At 31.2% G+C, this 27,612-nt stretch overlaps 1 protein-coding gene across 3 annotated transcripts in view; it reads right to left on the bottom strand.

Annotated features, from left to right (window-relative positions):
* MMP16 (matrix metallopeptidase 16) overlaps positions 1-27,612 on the bottom strand; it is a 489,795-nt gene that overhangs the window by 150,234 nt on the left and 311,949 nt on the right. For all 3 annotated transcript variants that reach the window (XM_074270106.1, XM_074270093.1, XM_074270101.1), the window contains exon 5: positions 1,346-1,507. In XM_074270106.1, the coding sequence (XP_074126207.1) occupies positions 1,346-1,507 (162 nt within the window). The remainder of the gene's footprint in view (positions 1-1,345; positions 1,508-27,612) is intronic.

Raw genomic sequence — 27,612 nt, 5'->3', positions numbered from 1 at the left:
TGAAAGGAGTCTTCTAAATCAAGCCAAAGTTCACACAAGTAATTTGGCAGTGATATTGAGCACCACTTTTCAAGGGATTTTTTTTTTTTTTTTTTTTAATGAAAGACACAGCTGTTAACACTTGGTATTTAGACTATGGGAAGGATATTCTGTTGTAGACCTTCTGTCTAGACTACTAATTCATGAGGTCATGAGAAAGAGTCACCTTTCATTTAACCACTTTAAAGAAATATCTTTTGGCACATATTATATAGCATCAGAGATATATAAGAATATAATCTACTATTTAGAATAGAAATATTCAGCTTCTAGACAAGGACATCTGCATTTTTTTCTATCATTAAGTTTGATTTCTCCAACAATATAGAATAGAAAGAACTGTGACCTTGAAAAAAAAATCTACTTTAATCCTGAGACAGCACTTAACACAGAGACATTTAAATTGAAAAAAAATAATTAATGCAAAACAAATTATTGAACTTAAACTAGGGTGCTTTAAAATGCAAATGACATCTCCTAGTTACTGTGTATTAACATGCAGACAACACAAATTTGTCTTTGCACTATAAGAATGAAAGTTTCACCCCATTAATTTAGCAAAACAGATTCACTTAATGTAAATTACATGTGCCATGCTCTTAACAATTATGGGTGAAATAAATGTATCTGGAAAGGTCAATGATGATACTATGGGAGTTAAAGTTATTATTAAAAATGTACTACTTTTTTTTTTTTTAAACTTACACTTGATTTGCTCTCATTTGTATAATCTCACCATTTAAAATATTTCCATATAAGTTATTGCCTTTATTTTGAGATAGTGAAAAAATATAGTCATGTATATTTTACAAGTTTATATTATTCAAAATTGGGTATTGGTAATTACATGCTTTCCAGGTTAATTTGTCACATTCATCAACTTATGTAACATAAATAATTCTGCAGCTGTGAGTAATAGACTATTGAAACCCATCAACTGATGGGGCTGAGATTGAGTCTTAGCTTCTCAAAAAGACAACTTTATCATTCTTATTTTATTACTTATCTGAATATCCCAATCAAGCACTCTTGCATCTTTATTTTAATACTAAAAATATTTTCCCTTGCTGCAATTTCCATTACAAATTGTTGAATGGAAAGTAATGGATAGGCAGACCTCATCAAAATCAGAAACTTTCTCAGAACCTATATATTAAGCCACCTGAGATGACTGCCAAAAGTGCTGTACTGTTTATTCCAGTATTGCACTACACACTTAAATATCTCATTTTAAATGATAAAATAAGAGCTTCTAAACTTCAAGGTGGAATTAATCAAATAAAGGCCTGATAAAAGGGCAGCCTACCATAAATCTTCTGGATGCCTTGTAAATCATCATTAGGTAGCTTAAAGTTGTCAGTCTCCATATACTGGTAAAAGGGAGCCATGATTGCTGTAGGATCATTGGAATGTTCCAAGCCTAGTGCATGTCCTAATTCATGAACTGCAACTAGAAAGAGGTCATTTCCTGTGTGAATAAACAAGAGAAGGAAAAATTTTAATAGTCAGAAAGTACTATAATTAACTACACAAGTGATGTAAAAGATAGTTAAGTGATTCCAAAGTTAAACAATAACAGCTTAAGGGTAATAAAAAGTGTTCTTATATTTTAATGCAAGAGTATCTCATTGACTTTCCTACTGACCAAAATAAATGTTCTTGTTTGAAAGTACTTAATAATATTAAATTCAATAATAGTGAATAATTAAATGAAGTTTCAATATTTGTGAAATACACACACACAATATTTGTGATATATATATATAGAGAGAGATAGATATATGTTTATCTATCTATCTATATCTATCTATCTATCTATCTATCTATCTATCTATATATATATATCTATCTATATATATATCAACTTATTTAATTCTCATAATAACCCCTAAATTAAGTGCTTTAATTTTTGCTATTTTAGACATGAAGAAACCAAGGCTTAGAGAAATTGAATATATTTCCCATGGTCATATATTAAGAATTTGAGGAGATATTTGAAAGTAAACTGTACTGACTCCATTTCTATTGCTCCATCCATAATCATTTATTAAATACCCACTATGTGTCATTTTCTACATTTACTGGGGATACCAAGAGTAATTGAAGCAGTCTTTTCTCTAGAGAAGTTTCTGTCATGTTATTGCTTCTGCTCATGATACATGTTGCACCCAATTACTATTTTAGAAGGTTCAAAATGGATTTACATATGCTTTTTTATATCATTTGAACTTGATAAAATCATTTGAGATAAGTAGAGCAGATATTATTAAATTTATTTTACAAATGAAGTTATGTATAGTGGAGAGAATTAAAAGAGATTTTTTTTTTCTGTTAAATAAAAATTTAGAAAATTACTAATCATCACTGACTCTCCCTACTGTTGATCACTTTCTTAAGTATTCTACATTCATTGGTGTATTCTACATCTCTTACTCAAAACTATCAACTTTAACTCTTCCAATTAGATATAGCCAGGGCTTTTCCACACCACCTAACCAGCTCAAATTTTCCTTGGTAATTTGTCCCATAGTTCTGCCCAAAGAAATATAATACTATAAAAGTTTTGTGTAGAATTATATTATAGATTAGATGCTATTGATTCTCTTTTCTAATTCACTATTAAATCTTGAATATTTATATTTTCCAGGAATTTTTCTTTCTACATACAAATGAAACAACCTCACACCACCTGGTAAACTTATACAATAAAGGTTACTTAGGACAAGCCATGAAATGTGGCCCATATCTTTGTACAATAAAACCATTTCTAAAAATTCTATTTTTATTATTCAAATAAATTCCAAACAAATTTTGGGTTATTAAGAGGACGGGAGTTATTATTATTTGTATTTAAGTCAAAAGATCCTTTATTTTTAATATTCCAATTGAGAGTACTTCCATGGATCTATGTACAAAAGTGATTATGTGTATATCTATATCTATATCTATCTATCTATCTATATGTAGATAGATGGATAGATAGATAGATAGATAGATAGATAGATAGATAGATATCTATATCTACAATCACTTCTGTACATAGGCCTATAGAGGTAAAGTCCAGTTGGAATACCAAATATAAATATATATGTACATAGATTAGATAATATGTATATAGATAAGCATTTATTTCTATCCACATATATAAAAGTATTTTACATGCTTACAATCAAAATTTAAGTTATCACCATCATCAAAGTTTTGTTATCATCACATTGAAGTTTCATGGCTTTATTATGGGATTTTTTTTGAAGGCCATTAATTTCATTCTGAAGCTGCTTTGAGTGGTTTGATTTAGGCCCTCACAAGTCTGGAGAGTTCACATGAGTAAATCCTGAATTTGAAGATTTTTTTTTCTTTTCCTTTTTTTTCATGAATCAATCTAAAGAAAATCTTGGACTTGATTATGAAGATGATAAAGGATTGATTTAACCCAGAGATTTTTTGGAGGATCTAAAATGGAACTTTTCTCCAGAGATACAAATGATATAGCTGTCAGTTAAGTCAGTTTATGTAATTCAATATTTCTCATGTATTTATGTTTAACTTTTCTGCAGAAAACACAATAGCAAGTAATAGTAAAGGACAGAAGTATAGACAAATATACATATATTTTTCTTAGCTTTACACAGCTTACAGTTTAAGGAGAAAGATCAAAGAAAGCCATTTGAAACTCACAAATGAGAAAAGCAAAAGATGTAAATTAATGCAGTACAAATGAGTAACAAAGGAAATGTTTAGTAAACAAAGTCAATTAAATGTGGGAGTGACTTTGAGGAAATCAATTTAGGCAAAAATTCCTTTTTTAATTTTCCTTCTTCTAGTCAAACTAGATTTTTCAACATTTTCCAAATATATCCCTCCCATTCTCACATTTGTGGTTTTGCTCAGGCTATTCCCTGTAAAAATCACAGATGCCCTATCAAACTCGTAGTCACCTGTACTCTTCTTTTAAGGATATGTCCAAATACTACCTCTACATTGAGGTCCTTTACCCAATCCTTAGACAGAAGTGGCTTTTTTCTTCCCATTAACATTTATGGAACTATTGTTATATTTCTCATGACAACTTAGTACTGTTTTTAAATCATAGGTGATTATTCCCTGTTTTTCCTAAAAATGTTCTTTAGGGCAAAGATTATATGGGATGAGAAATTTAGAGAAAAAGTAGGCTTTTGAAGTATAGTTTCCTCCTTTTACATACCAGGCATATTAGGCAGCAAAGATCCATAGGCATGTCTGGAAGGGTCAGAGCTGAGATACAAATGCGTGATATAACAATCCATTTTTGCATCTCTCTCAGATCCAAGCATGTCACTTAGATATAGTAGGGACTAATTAAGTGCTTGTTGAATGGAAAAAAGACTGGAGAGAAGTCTATCAAAGACATTTATATCATTTATTTGTGATTACTTACAATTAACCACAATCAGTTAATCAGTTAATTATAAGCACTTTGACATAAACACAGCTAAGAAAGATTTGTGTACTTATGTGTGGAAATTATTTATTTGATGGAGGGAATGGGAAGAAAAGAGGGATAATAACCAGAATACTGCTGTTGTTATCTAAGCTAGAGTGATGTGAATGTATTGTGGTAACTATAGGAATTGGGTGGGATAAAGGGGTAGGAGTTAAGAAGTTTGACTCCAATAAAGGAAACAGGAAAAAAAAAATCATGGGATTTAATATATACTGAAATGGTGAAAGGAAAGAAAGAAGAGTCTGTTATATGCATTCTCCAGAGAATGAGAAAGTGGACAAATACACTGATATAATAATAAATATATTTTATAAATTTAACACTAAGCGAAATGAATGAGAAGTTATAAAAGGTTAAAAAACAGTTTAGGATCAAAATATGTAACAGACAAAACACTTTTTAGTCCACATAAAAGCCTCATGACTTTATATCAGGGAAATTTTCTTCATGAAGATAGTAGGCAATAGAGCTATTAAGCTATTAAGCACTGAACTGTAATGTTCTGTTGTCTTCAGAAACTGCAGAACACTCTCTGGGAGGTGATCTGCTGTCATTAACTGCCACCAATTCTGATCTCATTTAGAGACACTTTCTCTCCCTCCAGAGAGCTGCTCCAACTCTGACCTAGAGCAGAGACTCTTCTCTATCTCTCCAGTGCCACCCTCTTTTATGCTCCCAGAGAATGGGTGTGGGATAATGCAAGGGCTTCTGGGAAAATTACTTCAACCAATGAACTTGCTCCTCCTAAGCATGCAAGCTCCTCCCCAAGAGTAAAGGGAGTAAAACTCCCTTTAAAGGCCCAAACTAGAGAATTTTTAAGTACCAACTTAGCACTTAGTAAGAACCTAATATCTCATTATCTCTTTAGCACTTAGTAAGAACCTAACACTGAACAATGGTACAAAAAAAAAAATTGTGAAAGCCCTTAGCACATTATCTGGCACAGAGTAAGTTTTTAAATGCTTATCCTTTTCCCATACCCTTCTCTTCCTCTATATTTTAATAGACAGAAAATAACTAGTTACTAATTACTAATGTGATAATTATTTCTGAATCAGATTCATCAAACTACCAACTAATTAGAGAAAAGATAAAGAGTAACAACAAATTAGAAGAAACTATGGTTTCTGAAAAGTTTTGAGAGTGAGGACTTATCCAAAAACAATTCCTATTCATCATCTTACAACTTTACAAATAGTTCATAAAAATGAAATTCTCCTAGGCAACATTACATTGAGTGGTGAAATGAGTAAATAACAAAAAAGAGGGCCCAAAGCAAAGCATGGCATAATAGAATCAAAGAAAGTAATATGAAAAATCCAGAATGAACATACATATCAAAACAATAACTTGGTCCCAGAAATGATAACAGGATGATTGGAAAAATATTTTTGTCCCATCAGGTTTTTAATTTTAATTCTGTTATCCTTTGATAAATATATACACAAATAAATTAACAAAACATATTCACAAAGAAGATTAGAATAAGTAAAATGAGTGTAGGAAATGCAATAGAATTAAAGATAGAAATAAGGATAAAACCTGTTTGAAATCAATTTATAAATTGAGACAATTTATTAAAACAAAGAAAATTGATTCTTTCAAACAAATAGTGCCAAATAATATTGAACCATGTGTAAATAAAGGGATTTATAGTGTCAAAACTAAAAAAAATGCAGAGATTATAAAAATTAAAAAAGAAAAAAAAATTAAAGCAGCTAAAATCAGTAAGAGAGAGAAAGTAATTTCCCTTGAAAGCAGAATGCCAGAAGACAATGGGAATTATTAACCTCTTAGAGGAAAATATACAAAAAACAATGAAACAAGTAAACCCAGAAAACTTACTTCACAAAGTCATGCATAGAAATTGAACAAAATCATTAGAAACCAGGTAAAAATGAAAGTTAGAGTTGATTATCTCTAATGTATCATGGACATATTTTGTTTATACATAGTTGTCTGTATATTGTCTTCTCTATTAGACTTTAAGCTTCTTGAGATCAGAGGCTTGAGAACAGAACAACTGATAAATAGCATCTTGATAAATTCTTTTACAGTGATTGACAATGTTATTTATAATGCGCTCACAACAAGCCATTTTTGTTATAATCCACAAAAATGAAGTCATGCTGATCCAGAACTTCAATATTACACCCCAAAATATCCTAATTTAACATTCACAGATCAAGGAAAAATAGTCTCAATCACATTCAAGTATTTTTAATGATGAGAAATAAAAAAAAATAATTAATGCTAGAATGATATGCTGGAAAAAATAGGCTTGCAAACAGAAATCTTCTCTACTGCAAAGCTGATATTAATCATTAACAAAATGCTGAAATATGAGAGTGAAATCTGAAACATCTTCACTAATGAATTTAAAAAAAAAAAACAGAAATTTGAATTGGAAAAATTCATTAAACAAAAGAAATGTAATTAAGCTTAAAAGTTCAAATACCACAAAAGGACAAATCAAATAAATTGAAATTTAAATGATGATATGGCAGAAACTAGGCATGGACCCACATTTAACACCACATACTAAGATAATATCAAAATCAGTCCAAGATTTAGGCATAAAGAACAAAATCATAAATAAATTGGAGGAACATGGGATGGTTTACCTCTCAGACTTGTAGAGGAAGAAGGAGTTTGTGTCCAAGGGAGAACTAGAAACCATTATTGATCACAAAATAAAAATTTTTGATTACACCAAATTAAAAAGTTTCTGCACAAACAAAACTAATGCAAACAAGATTAGAAGGGAAGTAACAAATTGGGAAAACATTTTTACAGTTAAAGGTTCTGATAAAGGCCTCATCTCCAAAATATACAGAGAATTGACTTTAATTTATAAGAAATCAAGCCATTCTCCAATTGATAAATGGTCAAAGAATATGAACAGACAATTTTCAGATGATGAAATTAAAACTAAAATAAGGAGGAAATCTATGAGATAAATGAACAAGTGAATGTAGGGAAATTTTAATAAAATTATATATATATGTATGCATATATATATATATATATATATATATATTTGATAAAAGTTATTTTTCAAAAATATGAAAGAAAAAGAGAAGGGGAAAAAGAAAAAAAGTAGGAACTTTGTCCAAATTTCTTTATGAACATAGTCTTGAAACTCATGACTGGGAGAGAGAAAGCAGAAAAAGAAATATAAATTAGTATCATCAATTCAATTAATATAGAGATTAATCTTTTACATTGTGCATGTTTGTTTACAAAAGGGGAATCAGATGCCTTTGAAACCAATGAGATCTGGATTCAAGTCTTTCCTCTGATGTATGTAAAGTTTCCTTAGACAAGTAAAAACTTCTCAATGATCTAGGCAAATTTCTAAAAATACAGATTGAAAAAAGGTGCTGAGCTACAATGGTATGAGTTTCCTCACCCAGAAACTGTTCATAACTAAGAAATCAAAGTTTCAGTCACTATTCCTATACCTGTTAATGCATGTGTTAAATATCCATAAAGCTCCCTGAAGGCAAGAATTGTTTATTCTTTGTATTAGAATTCCTAGTGCCAGCACAGTTCCTAATACATAGGATGTGCTTAAACAAAACTTTCTAATTAATTGATTAATTGACTAATTAGACATTTCTGGCAGGAAAGTTCCCCTACAAATACATATTGCAAGATCAGTTTTTACAACTTAATAAGTACTACAGACATCTCGGAGGCACAGTAGTTGGCATTTGTCCAGGAGTTCAGTGTTAGGTATCACAGTAAAGATTTCAAACGTGATGTTCTAATTCAGTCTGACATGCTTGTTGACTAGATTCACTACACATTCATTACATTGTTTCAACTGAGCCTTCAATGCAGCAAGACAATCATTACACACCTTCAAAATAAATTTCCTTTACCAATGACCACAGCAGTTCTAAAAATTTTCATCTTCCTTCCAAGTTCAAAAAAAATCTTTTCTCTAACATTAGCAATGGTGATCTCATGACATTTTCTCATTTTTCATGTTCTTGACCTATATTTGATATTGTTGACTCCACTCTCCCTGTATAAATTCTCCTCCCTATATTTTTATGGCATTTTTCTTTCATGGCTATTCTTCTACTTGTCTAAGAATAATTTCTCGATATCCTTTGCTGGATTTTCATTCAATACAACTGTACCAACAATGAAAATCCACTAAAACTCTAGCTTGATTCTTCTCAGTATTTATAATATCTCATTACATACTAAACCTCATCCTTTCTGTGATTTCAATCATTATCTTTATACAAAACTTTCAGTTGTATTTGTTAGTGTATTTCTAATAAGGGATGGTCTTCCAACCCCTATTAATTAATTAATATCAAATGGAATCTAGTTTGAACTCTCTGAAAAGCAGATGGAGATAAAAGATTGGAGGTCAGCAGAGAGACTAGACAGAAAGTAGATTTGGAAATCATCACTATAGTGATAATTAAGTTCATGAGAGTTGATGAAATCAATCACCAAATGCAGTAGGATAGAGGGAGAAGAGAAGAAGATTCAAAACAGAACTCTGAGGAACGCCTATAATTAGATGGTAAGATCTAGAGAAAGATTCCAAAAAACAAACAAACAAACAAACTATTACAGAAAAGGAACTATCAGATAGGTGATAAGAAAACCAGAAGAATGGTGTCCCCAAAATCTATCAGAATATTAAAGATGCATGATCAGCAGTGTCCAAAACTTCTGAGAAGTCAAAGAGAATTAGAACTAAGAAATGGCCACTCATAGATTCAGTAAATAAAAGATCAATAGTAATTTTGGAAATATAAGTTTCAGCAGAATTATAAGATTAAAGCCTATTTATAAAGGACTAAAAGAAATTGGAAAGAAAGAAAGTAGAAGCACCTATTGTAGATCACTTTTTCTAGGCATTTAGCTACAAAGGATAAAAGAGATATAAAATGATAATGGAAGTGGAAGGATCAATATAAGGATTTTTTAAGGATAGGGAAGATGTGAGTATATTAGTAGACAGAAATTAGTCAGTAGAAAGAGAATTTAGAAATGAGACAAAGAATGGGGATGACAGAGGGCGCAATCTGTAGGAAAAGAGGTCAGAATGGGATTATATAGAACTTGTCTCAGCCTCCTCTAATATTGCAGAATTAACATTTCCAATTAACCCCCAACCTAAATACATAGGATCCATTATAAGGCACACATTTACTTCACAGAGTTGTTACAATGATCAAATAAGATAAAACAAAGAAAAAAATTTGTAAACAAATATGTAAATATTTGTTTTTGTTATAAATATAAAGGCCACAAGATAAAAGGGGATAAGAATAGATTATATTTTTCATAACTATAGGAGAGGAAAAATTCAAAACACAAAATTAATAGAGATATTAAAAGACAAAATAAAATAATATGAAGTAATTAAAAAGAACTTTTGCATGAAAGGTAAACAAGACAATAAAATATGAATTAGATAATATCTTAGCATCAAGCATTTATGACAAAAATTCTGAAAATCTCAATTCATAGGAATTGACTCAATGCTATGCATTGAGAAAAATATCTAAGTTATGTTAACAATTAAAAGGCAAATCACCTGAAATTAAATTATCTAAACAACTTAAAACTTTTTAGAACTATTAAAAACTAGTAAAATTCCATTTAAATTAATTTCAATATTTCCTATAACATAGAATAATTTTGCAAAGGTCATAAAAGATCAAAATTGGAAGGACTAGAGAAAGAGAAACAGAATATTACAATGTTGGTGGAGCTACAAATCACATTATTTATATCATTCGTAAAAACACTTTCAAATTATGTTAAAAAGTAATAAGGTTCATTCTCATTGACTCCAAAAATACAATTATAATATAACTTTAAAGATGTCAAAGGCAGAAGGAGAGATCTCATGCATACCAACATGTCCATAGGGTATCTGTTCTGGAAGCAAAAATGTAGAAACAAAGTATATGCCCATTAAATGGGAAACACTATATTAATCATGCTCTATTGATGCTATCTAATAGTTTGTGTTTTAAAAATTGGTGAACAAATATGAATAATTCCAAGAATTATAGTAAAATATATAAAGTGATGGTGTAAAAAGTAAGCAGAACCCGGAAATAATATACACCATGGCTACAAAATATGTAAATCAAAATAAAAATAAAATGAAGCTAATTGCTACATGATTTCAATGACTGGTTCTGGCCCAAAAGAAGAAATGAGGAAATGTTTGAAACCTTCTTTAATTTTAAAGGTAGAGTACAATAAATGTAGAACAATATAGGTGATGTTAGATATAGTTGTCATGATGGGTACCTTCAAATTACTTTTTGTTTTTTGGGCTCTGTGATAAGGGAAGGATCATATATTGGGGGTGTTCAATATATATTAAAAATTACCATGATGTAAAACCATCAAGGATTAGTAATGTTTTTAAAAATTAAAATAGTTTAGCTATCGCATCAAAATATGATTCACACATATGATAAAATATGGAAAACAATGTTTGTGATATATATATAGTAGCTAGATACATTCATGCTTTGCTGTTGATCCTATGAATTCAAATAATTTCTAATATAATTTGAAATTATTGAAGAATAGTTCATAACTTCTTATTTTGATCTGGAGAAGTCAAAGCAGAAGAAATGACAACATGAAAAGATAAGATATTGAATTAACAGCTCCAATTTTACCATTTTCAATAGGTTACTAATGACAAAAATGAGAAATGGATAAATTAACAGATATTGGTAAAGACTATTATTATTTTTTATTTAGGTTTAACTGACATAAACCAATCCTCAAAATGGGCTGGAAAATAATAAAAAATTAAAGAAAGATCTCAAGAAGCACCTAAGAAGCAAATATTTATTGTCCTTGACAAATCAAAGAAGACATGACAGCCAAAAGGAGCATGGGTTTAGAATATAAACTAATATGTATGACTTTTCTGGGAATAATGTTAAAATATCATGAATAGCATTGCTTCATAAAACCAAAGCAGAAGAGGAAAAAATAGCAGAAATATTCACATGAGACCCAATTAACCCAAGTCATCCAAAGAACATTTAAAAGTGAACATGTAAAGTGTCTTGTATACAGATGAATAATGGAAAAAAATCTGCCAAGATTTCTAATTACAAACTTGATGACAGTGGAACCATCACATTTATACTTTAATATCACAACCCCTTATGTGTTGAATGAGGAAGTAGAAATGGCAATAAAGAAAACATAGAATAGCTGGACAGAATAAAATATATTCTGCAGAATTCCATGCTGAGAGCAATGCAACTTTGAGGTCACTTACATTTCAAAAATATCTGAAAGAATGGAAGATAGTGCTAGATTAGACTGTATAAATATATTTATATATACTTACAAGTACACATGTATATATGTATGCTATATATATATATGTATGTGTGTGGGTGTGTATGTATCTATATCAATATCTATCTATCCAATAAAATATAAAAGACAATGGGAAGGACATCAACCATTAATGCATCATATCCCTACCTTTGCACACCTAAATTATTTTTAAATCTATATCCTATCAATGGCATTTTCAATGAAAGTAAAAAACACTTTTGCAAACTCTGACAGAGATTGTATATGTATGGCCACATAATTTAATATCTAAATACATTTATTGTATATTTGTGAGAAAAATATAAATCTTAAAAATGAATTTGGGAGCACAAAAACAGTCTTAAAGATTGTCTTCCCATAAGTTCTCTATGACTATTTGTGTGCATATGGGAAAATGATAAAACATAGGCTTCCTTGACATACTCAAATATAGAAATAAATATTCAGGATTCCTGCTCATTAACATTTTGTGAGGCATAAAATAGTGCAACATATGCTCACCAAAAGTGTATGCCATGGCCATGAGGATGTCCAGCACATAGTCCAAATGGAACAGGAATTCCCTATAGCTGGTAAGGTCCTCCAGATGCTCCTCTTTGCAGATGACATTATGCTGATTGCATCAAGCCCCAGAATATTACAGAGCCTCCTAAATAAGAACAACAACCACTCAAAAGTTTTGGCCTAATAATCCTTACAGGGAAACACACAGGAACACACATGTATGCAAAAGTGGGTAGATGCCTATTGTTCAGACTAGAATATTTAGTTGGATGGATAGCCCCAAAAGCTGATTCATCAGTAGACAGTACTGATGGACAAAACAGAAGGCAAAGAGATAGTTTGGGTGCATTGGAAATATTAATCAGAACTCTCAACGGTCCCCAGCTTCTCATTGAAACAATACAAAACAAAACAAACAAAATCCCTCCTTGTTCATACCAATATTTTGCTTGTGAGACTGCATGACTGATATAGCAATACCATCTCCAAAGAAACAAAATTACCAGTCCCTCAAGAGGAAATTATATTTACAATGAACTGTGAGTGATGATCAGTGTTTACAATAAGATCAAATGCACATATGAACAGAAAAGAAAGTGAGCCATTCACATAGCAAGAATGAGGGAAAACAGACAATCCATTTGATACACTGATACCTAGGCAATGTTAAAATATATTGGTAATGGCTTCTAGTTGTGGTCACACACCCCCATGATATGTTATGGGAGGATGTAGAGCAGATTTGAAGATGAAGAGAAGTTTTGAATGGGTGAAGTCATCTGTATCATTGGAAGAAACAGCTATAAGGATGAGATCATAGCTACAGAATGTCACAATAGAAAGAATTGGTTCTAGAATCAGAGAATGTGAATCCAAGTCAATATTTACTGTCTCTGTGACCTCATGCAATTTACCCAACATGCCTGGATCTGTTTCTTCATATTTAAAATGATGGGAGTGGGTTACATGTCCTTTAGATGAGTCTATTTTATATATATATATATATATATATATATATATATATATATATATATATATATATATATATATATATATACATACATACATATATTTCAGCCATATCCTCCAAAAATAAATTCCCCAGGAGAAATCATACAAAGAAGAACCCTCACCTCATTCTAGATGAAGTTATTTACTGAAGTAATCAAAGTCATTGAACTAACAGCATTATTTAGAACTTGAGGATCATTTATCACATGTAGTATTTTATTTTACTTTACTCCAAAGTGTCTTTGACAAGTCAGAAATGAACCCTAAATTGCATTCTCCTGTTTTCAAAAATAAAAACCATAACGTCATCATGAAATAACACTAGTTAAAATGTCAGAATTACCAGTAGTAATCTCCAGGTGCATTCCATTAACTTCTGGTTACATACATTAACCTTTATTCCACTTCATATTCCCCAAAATATTTGACTTGTATAATGCTACTGATTGAAAATTTCCCTCCACATTAGCTTCTTCTTCTGAATCATCCAAAGTGAGCATTCGAACTTAACAATATCTTTGATGCCAGTTATCATAGCATTTGGCCTTTCTTTTTAATTTTTTTTTCTGTCCAAATCCAAGCTAAATTCATTGGGACTTCTTTCTTATCTTCCCTTCTGTATTCATGGATTGTAGTTCACTTTAGCCCTTGTCACTGGCTAAATTCAAAACTCATGAGATATAACCATAGATAAATCTGACTATAATTCAGATTATATATGCCTTTCAGCAGATTTGTTAACATTTGCTTTCACCCATTTGACCCTAAAGCACACCAGAAATGCTTTTAAAACATATTGTAATTTAATTCTGTAGGATGAGTTGTATAGTTATAGACATGAGCTTTATCAGAGCAATGGGATGGCATAACTCTTTCAAGTGGAAACAATGCATTTATTTTGAAGCAAAGTGACTGAATTCACAACTACAGTTAATAACACTGCCAAAGACAGGACAATGTGGTACTTGAAGGAACAAGAGCTATCACTCTATAAATTTAAAAAGTAGGAAAGTAATTAAAATCTTATCTTTGCACCATAAAAACCTGATTGTTTTCTATCTAAAAGTTATATTTTAATAGAACTCATTAATGAAGAAATTGTGTCTGTTTTTTCCAAGTTTTTCCTTTCACCATGAGGGAAACACATGAGGAAACACCACTGATCAGGTTGCTATCAAATATCTAAATTTATAATTTCATAGATATATGACTGGTTTCCTTGCCTTAACATTCTCTCTACTCCAATCCATCCTCTATTCAACTCACAAACTAATCTTAATAAAGCTTAAGTCTAACCATATTACCTCCCCACTCAATAAATTCCAATGGTTTTCTTTCATCTCCAGGATCAAAGGCAAAATTATCTATTTAGAATGCAAAATCCTTCATAAATTGCTTCTCTCTCATTTTCCTGTTGTTTTTCCCTTTTGTTTTGGGTAATTTTTTGCATCTTAAATCTCTCTCTTTTCCCTCTCCTCCCCATTACCACTCTTCCTATGATATGATACTGGCCTTCTTGCTCTTAAACCCACAAGAAGTTCTGTTTCCTGATTCTGGGTATTTCATAGAACTGTACTCTACACCTAGAATTTTCTCTCTTTCTCTACAATTCTACTTCATAGCTTCATTCAAGCTGCAACTTAAATTCCATCTTTTGCAGGAAGAGATTCCTATTCTTCACTTTTAGTGTCTAACATTTCTATTATTTCCAATTCATTCCACTTTATACATAATTGTTTTTATAATGTTGCCTTTACTAGACTGTGAGTTCCTTGAAGCAGCAGGAGTCATCTCTTCCTACTTTCTATATCCAATGCTTAGAATAGTGCTTACTTATAGTAAATTACTGGTTTGTTTCTCATTTTTTTGTTTCTTTTCCCTCATTAGCTACACTCTACCATACAACCCAAGTCATCTAATTTATTTCCCATCCTTTGCCACCCCTTTTAAAGTTGCTTTAATGTATTGTCTTCCCCAATTACAGTATAAACTTTGAAAGAGTGGGACTGTTTCTATATCTTTTCTTTGTTTCCCCATTACTTAGTACAGTACCCAGTACAGGGCAGGCAATTAATACATGTTTATTGACTTTCTGATTATTGATTTTTAGACTACTAAATTAATTAAACTAATTAAAGCCTCTAAATTAATTCCCTAGTCCTTAGTCCACTAAAATATTATATTGTGGGTTAGAGATATAACAAAAAATTTGACTATGATTAGGGGAGCCTTTCTACTTAATCTCAAAAATTGTAATCTCTTGTCTTTCTATAATTAGTTACATAGAAAATTGTGTCCTTTTTGCCTTCCCTTGAGACATGACAGCCACTGTTCTGCCTCCATTTTGTATATACAAGTACTTTTGTTTAATCAACTGGTATGTAGGTTATGGGATCTTACGATGAGGATTGGAAGTGACCATAAAGATATTTGAATTCACCATCTTCCCCAATATAGCAAATCCCTCCACAACAATGCTAGCAGGTAATCATTTAACCAATTAGTATATCATCTTGAGTAGAGAAATAAAATCTTTTCACAAGACCAAAAAAAAATGTTCTTTACATCATGCCCATTCCAGGAAATTATGGCCAGTTTGGAAGATTGTGGATTCAAGATAACCTACATATTTCATTAATTTCAGAATCAGTTATAGAAGTAGCAGAAATTTGTCAAACACTGATACATAGAAAGACCCAGCCCAATGATTTAGAACACAGAACTTCTCTCTTCTCTAAATGGAACTAATGCTAGTTATAGCTTTCTTATAATAATTTTGCCACTTCCTATATTTTAGTGTAATTATTTATGTCCATTTTTATTTCCAATTCCTACTTACTCTCTTATCTGCTACACATATATATCTTCTACTTCATCTACCTAAAGATGACTCTACTCTTAAGGATACTCTCTGTTTAATGAATCCCTGTTTGGGATCATGATATCTTGGTTAAATCATAGCTATCATTTAATCCTCCCTTATGCCAATAAATAGAATCAAACAAAGGTAATGAACACATTAGGTATGACTATAAATGGATATCTCATTTGATAATGGCAGTCCACTGTTTCTCTGCTGGGAACTGAGAGACAAAAGTAATCATAAATCACAATTTATCACTTTGTAATTTCTAACAGATTAGGATCAACAGTCAGATATGGGTGAAACTGACTTCCAGTGATGGGTGATGATGCAAATAAAATTACAAGGACAAGTGAAACCAGAAAGAAAACACTATAAACAATATTCCACTTTGAAGCAGAGTTTACACTATAGAAAAGTGTTACATGGAGGGGAAATGAAGGACAGTTAGAAGCCAAATTACAGATTTCCATATATATTAGAATCAGAAACTTAAGACTTTGTTTAGAAAAGGAGTCCTGAATGTTTTTTTTTTGTTATTGTTTTTTTTTTTTTGTTTGTTTGTTTGTTTGTTTTTTGTAAAGTTGTGATATAATCAAATTAATACTAAGGAAGTTTACTTAAACAATAATGTAAAGTATGGAAATATATTAGATTGAGGTTGGGAAATGAATTACCTTTCTAGGTAATGGGAGTTGGTACCAATATTGTTAAGAAGAAGACATTCTTTAAAAAAAGATGAGAAAAGTCATATCTCTCCTTTTATTGGAGAATTGAAATAATATTAAGTGAATATTTTAGATGTCAGATGTGATAAATTGGTCATTTCTTTTTTCTGATATTTTTGTAATCTATTTTACTACTAGAAAATGTCATTAAGTAAGGGATGTAGAAAGGATAATTTCAGGAATCATCATAAAAAACAAACAAACAAACAAAAAAGAGGCATTCTTCCAATTTTCAGGAAAAATTAAGAGTCAAAGGACTTCCATTCAAATATTAGCTATGCTACTAACTGTGTGCCTAGTCAAATCATTTAAACAGGGAAATATTTGATCCAAATTTATATACTGCCAAATACTCAGCACAGTTCTTTAAATATATTACATACTAAATAATGTTTATTTAAAATTTCCTAAGCTGATGGGTCAGGCTGAAAATAAGGAGAAGAAAATGGAAAGATCTCAATATGTTGATGAAATAATCAAACAATGGGTATGGTATTAAAATAATCAATATAGGATATCTCTTCCTTGCCTTTTATATAACAGAAATTTCATGAAGCATTATATGTATAATTTTAAATATATACTTACCTTTGTATTTTATTTTTATTAAAGTTATTTTATTTTCAAAACATATGCATAGGTAATTTTCAACATTCACCATTGTAAAGCCTTGTGTTACAAAATATTTTCCTTCTTTTCTCCTACTCCCTCTTCTAGATAGCAAGTAATACTAATCAATTACATATATTTTAAAGAAGATATATTTCCTCAATATATTTCTTGATGACAGCAAATGAATAAAATTTATTTTAATTTTCACAAGCATATTTTTATTTTACAATTTTTATTTCATATAATGGATATAGCTATCTAAATGAGAAACAAGTGATTATTTTCTCTAGAGGAATTAAATAAAGCTTTGATTAATAAACTTTCTAATTGTTCATCTGGCTAAGATAAAATTATGAGTATCAGTTGAATATGCAAGTCAAATCTATTTTCGTTAAAAATAAGAATGTATATATATATAATTTATATTTATTTATATGTATACGCACAGACACACACATACACACACATATATATATATATATATATATATATATATGAGGTGTGCATATGTGTATGTGCATTGCATACAAATTCAACAAAATTTTACATGTTGAAGCTCTTCATAACTTAGTGCTTTTCTACCTTATTAGTGTTCTTCTATCTTCTCTCTATGAATTCTATGATCTAGGTATGCTTGATTTATTTATTGTCTCATATAGACTTCTTTAAAGACTATCAAAAATGGGTGCCTCAATTTTTTTCAAACTTTCTTATTAATTCTATAATCTGCATTCTGATTTTATCATTCAATTTAAACTATTCTCTCCAAGTTACTACAATATTTTAATTGCTGAATCTAATTATATTTTCTCAATCTTCATACTTCTTTATCTCTTTATTCCTCTGACTTGGCCCATCCACATCTTGACATTTTCTTCTTTTTTAGGTTTTCATTTTTTAGCTTTCAATCTCTCCTGTACTTTTTCCTCCTGTCTGACTTTTTTTCAGCCTCCTTTGCTGAATCTTTGTTCAGGTCAATTTTGGTAATGGTAGATGGTCAAAAGAGTTCATTCCTAAGTCTTATTTGCTTCTTTTTCTTTCCTATTTCATTTGGTGAATTTATTAGGTTCTATGGATTCAAAGAGCATCTCTATGTTGTGATAAGTAAGTATACATATACTTATCCAGCCCTAAAATAATATCTCAAACTGTGTCTCATAGGCATCTTAAATACATGTATAAAACTGAATCCATTCTGTTTTCCCCAAAACATCTACTTTCTTTTTAACTTTTCTACTAATATTGAGAAAATCACATCCTCTCAATCACCCAAGCTTAAAAATGTGTAATTTTCCATTTCCTACTGTCTCCTCTCCCTACTCCAAATTTGTAAACTTTTGCCAAAGCCAATCAATTACCTTAATAACATCTTAGCATATACTCCCCTTTTCTCCTTTAACAAGGGTACCATCTGATGCAGGCTTTCACCTTCTGTCTGCATTATTGCAATAGCACTTAGCTGTTCCCACAGCCACAAGTTTCCACCCTGTTCCATTCTCCACTCAGTTGTCAAAGTGGTTTTCCTAAAGTGCTGATTTGAAGATGAAACCTCCTCTATTTCATAAAATCTAATGGTTCCTTTTAACTTTCAGGATCCAATAGAAAATCATCTCTTTGATATTCAAAGCTCTTCATTATCTCCTCCCTCTCCATCATCTTCTCTATATTCTTATATCTTACATTGCTACTTTCTTCCACCATGTCTCTGATACAGTGACACTGATTTACTTGATCTTACTACCACAACACATTTGATTTTTCATCTCTGTGTATTTTCACTGATTGTCACCCATGCCTAGAATATTCGGCTTCCTTGTCTCTGTCTCTCGATTTTTCTGAATTCCTTCAGTTCAAATAGGAAACTTTTCCCATTCCCCCACTTTATGCAACATATCTATTTATAATGCCTTGCCTCTGAAATTACCTTCCATTTACACTAAATATACCCAATGTTTACACTGTTATTTGTCCATTGTCTCTCCAATTAGAATATGGTCTCTTTAAGGGAAAATGCCATCCTTTTGCCTTTCTTTATATTCCCTGCAGTCAACATGCCTACCACATAGTAAATAATTATCAAATGAGTGATTTTTGGTGAATTTGGTTTTCACATGCCACTATTCTCTTCTTCCTTGATTTTGCCTAGAACTACTGAAAAGTAAAGCAGTAAGATCAATTTGTAAAAAGGTGTATGTGTGTGTGTGTCCATATTTGTCTTCTTAAATAAATATATGATTCAAGGATTTCATGATTCAATTGCTTCATTGCTGAATATACTAGCTACCAGTGGAGATTCAATACTGTCAATTCTCTCTGTTCTTTTCATGAAAAATAACTAAGGCCCCTACTCATTTAGGAAAAGAAATAAACAAACCTGTAGTGAATTTTCTGGTGATAATTTATTAATAAATTTATTCTAATCATAGTAATTTGTCCAATAAACACAATTTACAAATATTACAATTAAATACTTAATGGACCATCTCTTTATTTGGTAAATAAAATCCAAAAATAAAGAGCGACCTGGGACTTAACTCAGCAATTGGCAGGATATTTAGTTGGCATTGTGCTGAAGATATTTCTGTGACCTGAGAAACCTTTGCTTTCTAGGATCTCCAAGTTGGAAAGAAATCACAACCCAAATGTCTAATGAATATATATGAAATCCTGACAGTTATTTATTATATATTTGAGGGAAAGACAAATGTAAAGCTATTATGCTTTTCAGATTTTCATGAATCAACTGAAAAAACCTCATTCAAGCATTTTGCCATTATTTTGGACAAACTCAATTATCCTTTTTTGTATGTGGATATATGATATAAGATTAAAAAATAGAACAGTGATTTCATTAGTCCAAGGTAGTTCAGGAGAGTCTTAGAGAGATGCTGAGAGCCCTGAGAACTTAAATGATTTGCCCTTGATTACACAGGCAGTATGAATAAGAGATAGGGTTTGAGCTTGTCTTTTAATGTCTCTCTTTTTGCCAACTACATTTTTCTCAATAATTATTGTCCCAGATTTTCCTTATCCCCAATATGTTAAATAAACTAGTTCATGCAGTGGATAGAATTTAGGATTTAGTCAGGAAGACCTGAATTAAAATCCTGAATCAGATCCTTAATACTTCATAAAGTTTCTTAAATTTCTCAGCCTCCTTTCTCTCATCTGTAAAATAGCACATACTTGTTTTAAGAATCAACTGATGTAATATGTGCAAAGTACTTTGAAAAATTTAAAGCACTACAAAATGCTATTAATATTATCCAGCCAATGTAGCTACATATGTTAAGCACTAGGAATGGGATGGAACAGGCTTTGAGGAGTAAATGTTTGTTTAATTTTTCTCTGGTGACCTGGAACTCAGCATTGGCTATTAATTCAGATGACCCAATAGATAAATACTGGTTTAGGAGTTATTAAGACTTAAATTCAAATCCTGTTTTCAGACATTTACTATCTGTGTGACTCATTTAATCTCTGAACTTTAATTTATCCACACATATGGGAATGATATGAGTACCTACTTCACAGGATTGTTGTCAAAATCAAATTATTGTTCAGTGTTTTCAGGTATGCTTAACTCTTCATGACTTCATTTGGGGTGTCCTTGGCAAAGATACTGGAGTGATTTGTCATTTCCTTTTCCAGCTCATTTTTTCAGATGAGCAACTGAGGCAAACAAGATAAGTGCCTTTCTAAGAGTCACACAGGAAGTGAGTTTCTGAGGACAGATTTGAACTCAGAAAGATAACTCTTCCTGACATCAGGAAAGTTACTCTATCCTCTGTACCTCAAAGTTCAAACTAGTATTATGCTATGCTTTGTTTCAGTCATATCATATCATATATAGTTAGTACAGGAGATAGAGCTCTGAGTCTGGAGTCATTAAAACCTGAGTTCAAATGAACCCCAATAGCAGTGTGATTTTTGGCAAATCATTAAATTTTGTTTGCCTCAAGCTCTTCAATTGTATTAATAATAGCACCTACTTTAAATGGTTATTTTAAGAATCAAATGAGATAACATTTGTAAAAATCTTAGCATGGCATTTGGAGCATAGCAGCTACTAGGTTAATATGATTGTTTCTCTTATAATTTAAAATAATTTTGACCTTCCCAAAATGTATTTATGCAACCAATATGACTCAAGTACTTTTATTTAGCTTTTTGTTTTAAAAATATTATAAGTCACATGAAGAAATAGGTATTGTTACCTGATTTATTAAATAAGGAGACATAAAGTGGGTAAGCACAGCACAATTAGATTTATCATTATTTTAAAAATCATTTTGTCAATTGAATATGACTTTTGTCTCAATAGGTCATTTTACACATAGTGAGAGATAGTAATATAATTATAAATACAAACATCAAAAGGAAATCTTAAATTTCCTTTTGTTCTTAAATGTTTTTTTGAAGCTTTCCATGTATGTCAATTTCCTTCAACTAGTATTCTTTATGGGCTTTTGTATTCACCTTGGATATATTTGCAACTTTGAATTTGCAAAAGATAATGATTATATATGTACTAGGAGCTAAAGGAGGATTCATAATTTCCTTTTTTATTATTTTTATAATTATAACATTTTTGACGGTACATATGCAGAGGTAATTTTTTACATTATCCCTTGTACTCCCTTCTGTTCCAAATTTTTCCCCTCCTTCCCTCCACCCTCTCCCCTAGATGGCAGGCATTCCTATACATATTAAATATGTATCCTAGGTACAATATATGTATGCAGAACCAAATTTTGTTGTTTCTGTTGTTGTTGCAAAGGAACAATTGGATTCGGAAGGTAAAAATAACCTGGGGAGAAAAACATAAAATGCTAACAGTTTACACTCATTTCCCAGTGTTCCTTCTCTGGGTGTGGCTGATTCGGTCCATTATTGATCAATTGGAATTGGATTAGATCTTCTCTATGTTGAAGATATCCACTTTCATTAGAATACATACTCATATAGTATTGTTGAAGTGTATAATGATCTCCTAGTTCTGCTCATTTCACTCAGCATCAGTTGATGTAAGTCTCTCCAAGCCTCTCTGTATTCCTCCTGTGGGTCATTTCTTACAGAACAATAATATTCCATAACATTCATATACCATAATTTACCCAACCATTCTCCAATTGATGGACATTCATTCATTTTCCAGTTTCTACCCACTACAAAAAGGGCTGCCACAAACATTTCGGCACATACAGGTCCCTTTCCCTTCTTTAGTATTTCCTTGGGATATGAGCCCAGTAGTAGCACTGCTGGATCAAAGGATATGAACAGTTTGATAACTTTTGGGGCTTAATTCCAGAGTGCTCACCAGAATGGTTGGATTCTTTCACAACTCCACCAACAATTCATCAGTGTCCCAGTTTTCCCACAGCCCCTCCAACATTCATCATTATTTGTTCCTGCCATCTTAGCCAATCTGAAAGGTGTGTAGTGGTATCTCAGAGTTGTCTTAATTTGCCTTTCTCTGATCAATACTGATTTGGAATAGTTTCAATTTCATCACCTGAAAATTGCACATATCCTTTGACCATTTATCAATTGGAGAATGGCTTGATTTCTTATAAATTAGAGTCAATTCTCTGAATATTTTGCAGATGAGGCCTTTATCAGAACCTTTAATTGTAAAAATGTTTTCCCAATTTGTTACTTCCCTTCTAATCGTGTTTGCATTAGTTTTGTTTGTACAAAAGCCTTTTAATTTGATGTAATCAAAATTTTCTATTTTGTGATCAATAATGATCTCTACTTCTCCTTTGGACACAAATTTCTTCCTCCTCCACAAGTATGAGAGGTAAACTACCCTATGTTCCTCTAATTTATTTATGATCTTGTTCTTTCTTTATGTCTAAATCATGGACCCATTTTGATCTTATCATAGTATATGGTGTTAAGTGTGGGTCCATGCCTAGTTTCTGCCATACTAATTTCCAGTTTTCCCAGCAGTTTTTGTCAAATAATAAATTTTTATCGCAAAAGTTGGGATCTTTGGTTTTATCTAACACTAAATTGCTATTTTTATTCACTATCTTGTCCTATGAACCTAACCTATGCCACTGATCAACTAGTCTGTTTCTTAGGCAATACCAAATGGCTTTGGTGACTGCTGCTTTATAATATAGTTCTAGATCTGGTACAGCTAGGCCACTTTCATTTGTTTTGTTTTGTTTTGTTTTGTTTTGTTTTTCATTACTTCCCTTGAAATTCTCGACCTTTTGTTCTTCCATATGAATTCTGTTGTTATTTTTTCTAGGTCATTAAAATAGTTTCTTGGGAGTCTGATTGGTATAGCACTAAATAAATAGATTTGTTTAGAGAATATTGTCATCTTGATTATATTCGCTTGGCCTATCCAAGAGCACTGAATGTCTTTCCAATTATTTAAATCTGACCTTATTTTTATGGCAAGTGTTTTGTAATTTTGCTCATATAATTCCTGACTTTCCCTTGGTAGATATATTCCCAAATATTTTATACTATCGACCATTATTTTGAATGGAATTTATCTTTGTATCTCTTGCTGTTGCATTTTGTTGGTGATGTATAAAAATGCTGAGTATTAATGTGGACTTATTTTGTATACTGCAACTTTGCTAAAGTTCTGAATTATTCTAATGGCTTTTTAGCTGAATCTTTGGGGTTCTCTAAGTATACCATCATATCATCTGCAAAGAGTGATAGTTTGATTTCCTCATTACCTACTCTAATTCCTTGAATCTCTTTCTTGAGTCTTATTGCCGAGGCTAGCATTTCTAATACAATATTGAATAGTAATGGTGATAATGGGCAACCTTGTTTCACTCCTGATCTCAGTGGGAAAGGTTCCAGTTTATCTCCATTACATATGATGTTTCCTGACAGTTTTAAATATATGCTCCTTATTATTTTAAGGAATAGTCCATTTATTCCTATACTCTCAAGTGTTTTTAGTAGGAATGGATGTTGGATTTTACCAAATGCTTTTTCTGCATCTATTGATATGATCATATGTTTTTTTGTTAATTTGGTTATTGATATAGTCGATTATGCTAATAGTTTTCCTTATATTGAACCAGCCCTTCATTCCTGGTATAAATCCCACTTGGTCATAGTGTAGTTTATATAGCATTGGAGTTAGTTGTTCTTTAAATGTTTGGTAGAATTCACATATAAATCCATCTGGTCCTAGGGATTTTTTCTTAGGGAGTTGGTTAATAGCTTGTTTTATTTCTTTTTTCTGAAATGGGATTATTTAGACTCTTTACTTCTTCCTCTGTTAATCTGGGCAAACTATATTTTTGAAGGTATTCTTCCATTTCATTTAAGTTATCAAATTTTGATCTTATCTTAGTATGTGGTGTTAAATGTGGGTCCATGCCTAGTTTCTGCCATACTAATTTCCAGTTTTCTCAGCAGTTTTTGTCAAATAATGAATTCTTATCCCAAGATTTGGGATCTTTGGGTTTATCAAACACTAGATTGCTATTTTTATTCACTATCTTGCCCTGTGAACCTAACCTATGCCACTGATCAACAAGTCTATTTCTTAGCCAATACCAAATGGTTTTGGTGACTGTTGCTTTATAATACAGTTCTAAATCAGGTACAGCTAGACCACCTTCATTTTTTTTTTCATTACTTCCCTTGAAATTCTCAACCTTTTGTTCTTCCATATGAATTCTGTTGTTATTTTTTCTAGGTCATTAAAATAGTTTCTTGGGAGTCTGATTGGTATAGCACTAAATAGATAGATTAGTTTAGGGACTATTGTCATCTTAATTATATTCGCTCGGCCTATCCAAGAGCGCTGAATGTCTTTCCAATTATTTAAATCTGACTTTATTTTTGTGGCAAGTGTTTTGTAATTTTGCTCATATAATTCCTGACTCTCCTTTGGTAGATATATTCCCAAATATTTTATACTATCAACTGTTATTTTGAATGGAATTTCTCTTTGTATCTCTTGCTGTTGGATTGTGTTGGTAATGTATAAAAATGCTGAGGATTTATGTGGATTTATTTTGTATCCTGCAACTTTGCTAAAACTCTGAATTATTTCTAATAGCTTTTTAGCAGAGTCTTTGGGGTTCTCTAAGTATACCATCATGTCATCTGCAAAGAGTGATAGTTTGATTTCCTCTTTTCCTACTCTAATTCCTTGAATCTCTTTCTCGGCTCTTATTGCTAGAGTTTCTAGTACTATATTGAATAGTAATGGTGTTAGTGGGCAACCTTGTTTCACTCCTGATCTTACAGGGAAAGGTTCTAGTTTATCGCCATTACATATGATGTTTACTGACACTTTTAAATATATGCTCATTATTATTTTAAGGAATAGTCCATTTATTCCTATACTCTCAAGCGTTTTTAGTAGGAATGGATGTTGGATTTTATCAAATGCTTTTTCTGCATCTATTGAGATGATCATATGGTTTTTATTAATTTGATTATTAATAAGGTCAATTATACTAATACTTTTCCTAATATTAAACCAGCCTTGCATTCCTGGTATAAATCCCACTTGGTCATAGTGTATTATCCTGGGGATGATTTTCTGGAGTCTATTTGCTAATATCTTACTTAAGATTTTAGCATCAATATTCATTAAGGAAATTGGTCTATAGTTTTCTTTCTCAGTTTTCAACCTACATGGTTTAGGTATCAGTACCATGTCTGTGTCATAAAAGGAATTTTGTAGGACTCCTTCAATCCCTATTTTTTCAAATAGTTTATATAGCATTGGAGTTAGTTGTTCTTTAAATGTTTTATAGAATTCACCTGTAAATCCATCTGGTCGTGGGGATTTTTTCTTAGGAAGTTGGTTAATAGCTTGGTCTATTTCTTTTTCTGAGATGGGACTATTTAGGCTACTTACTTCTTCTTCTGTTAATCTGGGCAAGCTATATTTTTGAAGGTATTCTTCCATTTCATTTAAGTTATCAAATTAATTGGCTTAAAGTTGGACAAAGTAACTCCTAAATATTGTTCTAATTTCCTCTTCATTAGTGGTGAGTTCTCCCTTTTCATTTTTAAGATTAACAATTTGATTTTCCTCTTTCCTTTTTTTAATCAGAATTACTAAGGGTTTGTCTATTTTGTTGGTTTTTTCATAGAACCAACTCTTAGTTTTATTTATTAATTCAATAGTTGTTTTACTTTCAATTTTATTAATCTCACCTTTCATTTTTAGAATTTCAAGTTTTGTGTTTGTCTGGGGTTTTTTAATTTGTTCGTTTTCTAGCATTTTTAGTAGGAAGACCAATTTGTTTACCTTCTCTTTCTCTATTTTATGCAAGTAAGCCTTTAGATATATACAACTTCCCTTATTACTCCTTTGGCTGTATCCCACACATTTTGGTATGATGTCTCATTATTGTCATTTTCTTGGGTGAAATTATTAATTATGTCTATGATTTGCTGTTTCACCCAATTATTTGTTAGTATGAGATTGTTTAGTTTCCAATTATTTTTTGGTCTATGTTCCCCTATCTTTTTATTGAATGTAATTTTCATTGCATTGTGGTCTGAAAAGGATGCATTTACTATTTCTGCCTTACTGCATTTGTTTTTGAGGTTTTTATGTCCTAATATATGGTCAATTTTTGTATAGGTTCCATGAACTGCTGAGAAGAAAGTGTACTCCTTTGTGTGTCCATTTAGTTTTCTCCAAAGATCTATCATAGCAAACTTTTCTAGTATTCTATTTGCCTCTTTGAATTCTTTCTTATTTATTTTGTGGTTTGATTTATCTAATTCTGAGAGTGCAAGGTTGATATCTCCCACTATTATAGTTTTGCTGTCTATTTCTTCTTGCATCTCTCTTAATTTCTCTTTTAAGAATTTAGATGCTGCACCACTTGTTGAGTATATGTTTATAATTGATACTGCTTCATTATCTATGCTACCCATTAGCAAGATATAATGCCCTTCCTTATCTCTTTTAATTAGATCAATTTTTGTTTTTACTTGATCTGAGAGGAAGATGGCTACCCCTGCTTTTTGGGCTTCACCTGAAGCATAGT

The sequence above is a fragment of the Sminthopsis crassicaudata genome, chromosome 1 (assembly GCF_048593235.1).
Source record: "Sminthopsis crassicaudata isolate SCR6 chromosome 1, ASM4859323v1, whole genome shotgun sequence".
Taxonomy (NCBI): Eukaryota; Metazoa; Chordata; class Mammalia; order Dasyuromorphia; family Dasyuridae; genus Sminthopsis; species Sminthopsis crassicaudata.
This window is presented reverse-complemented; position numbering and strand designations above follow the sequence as displayed.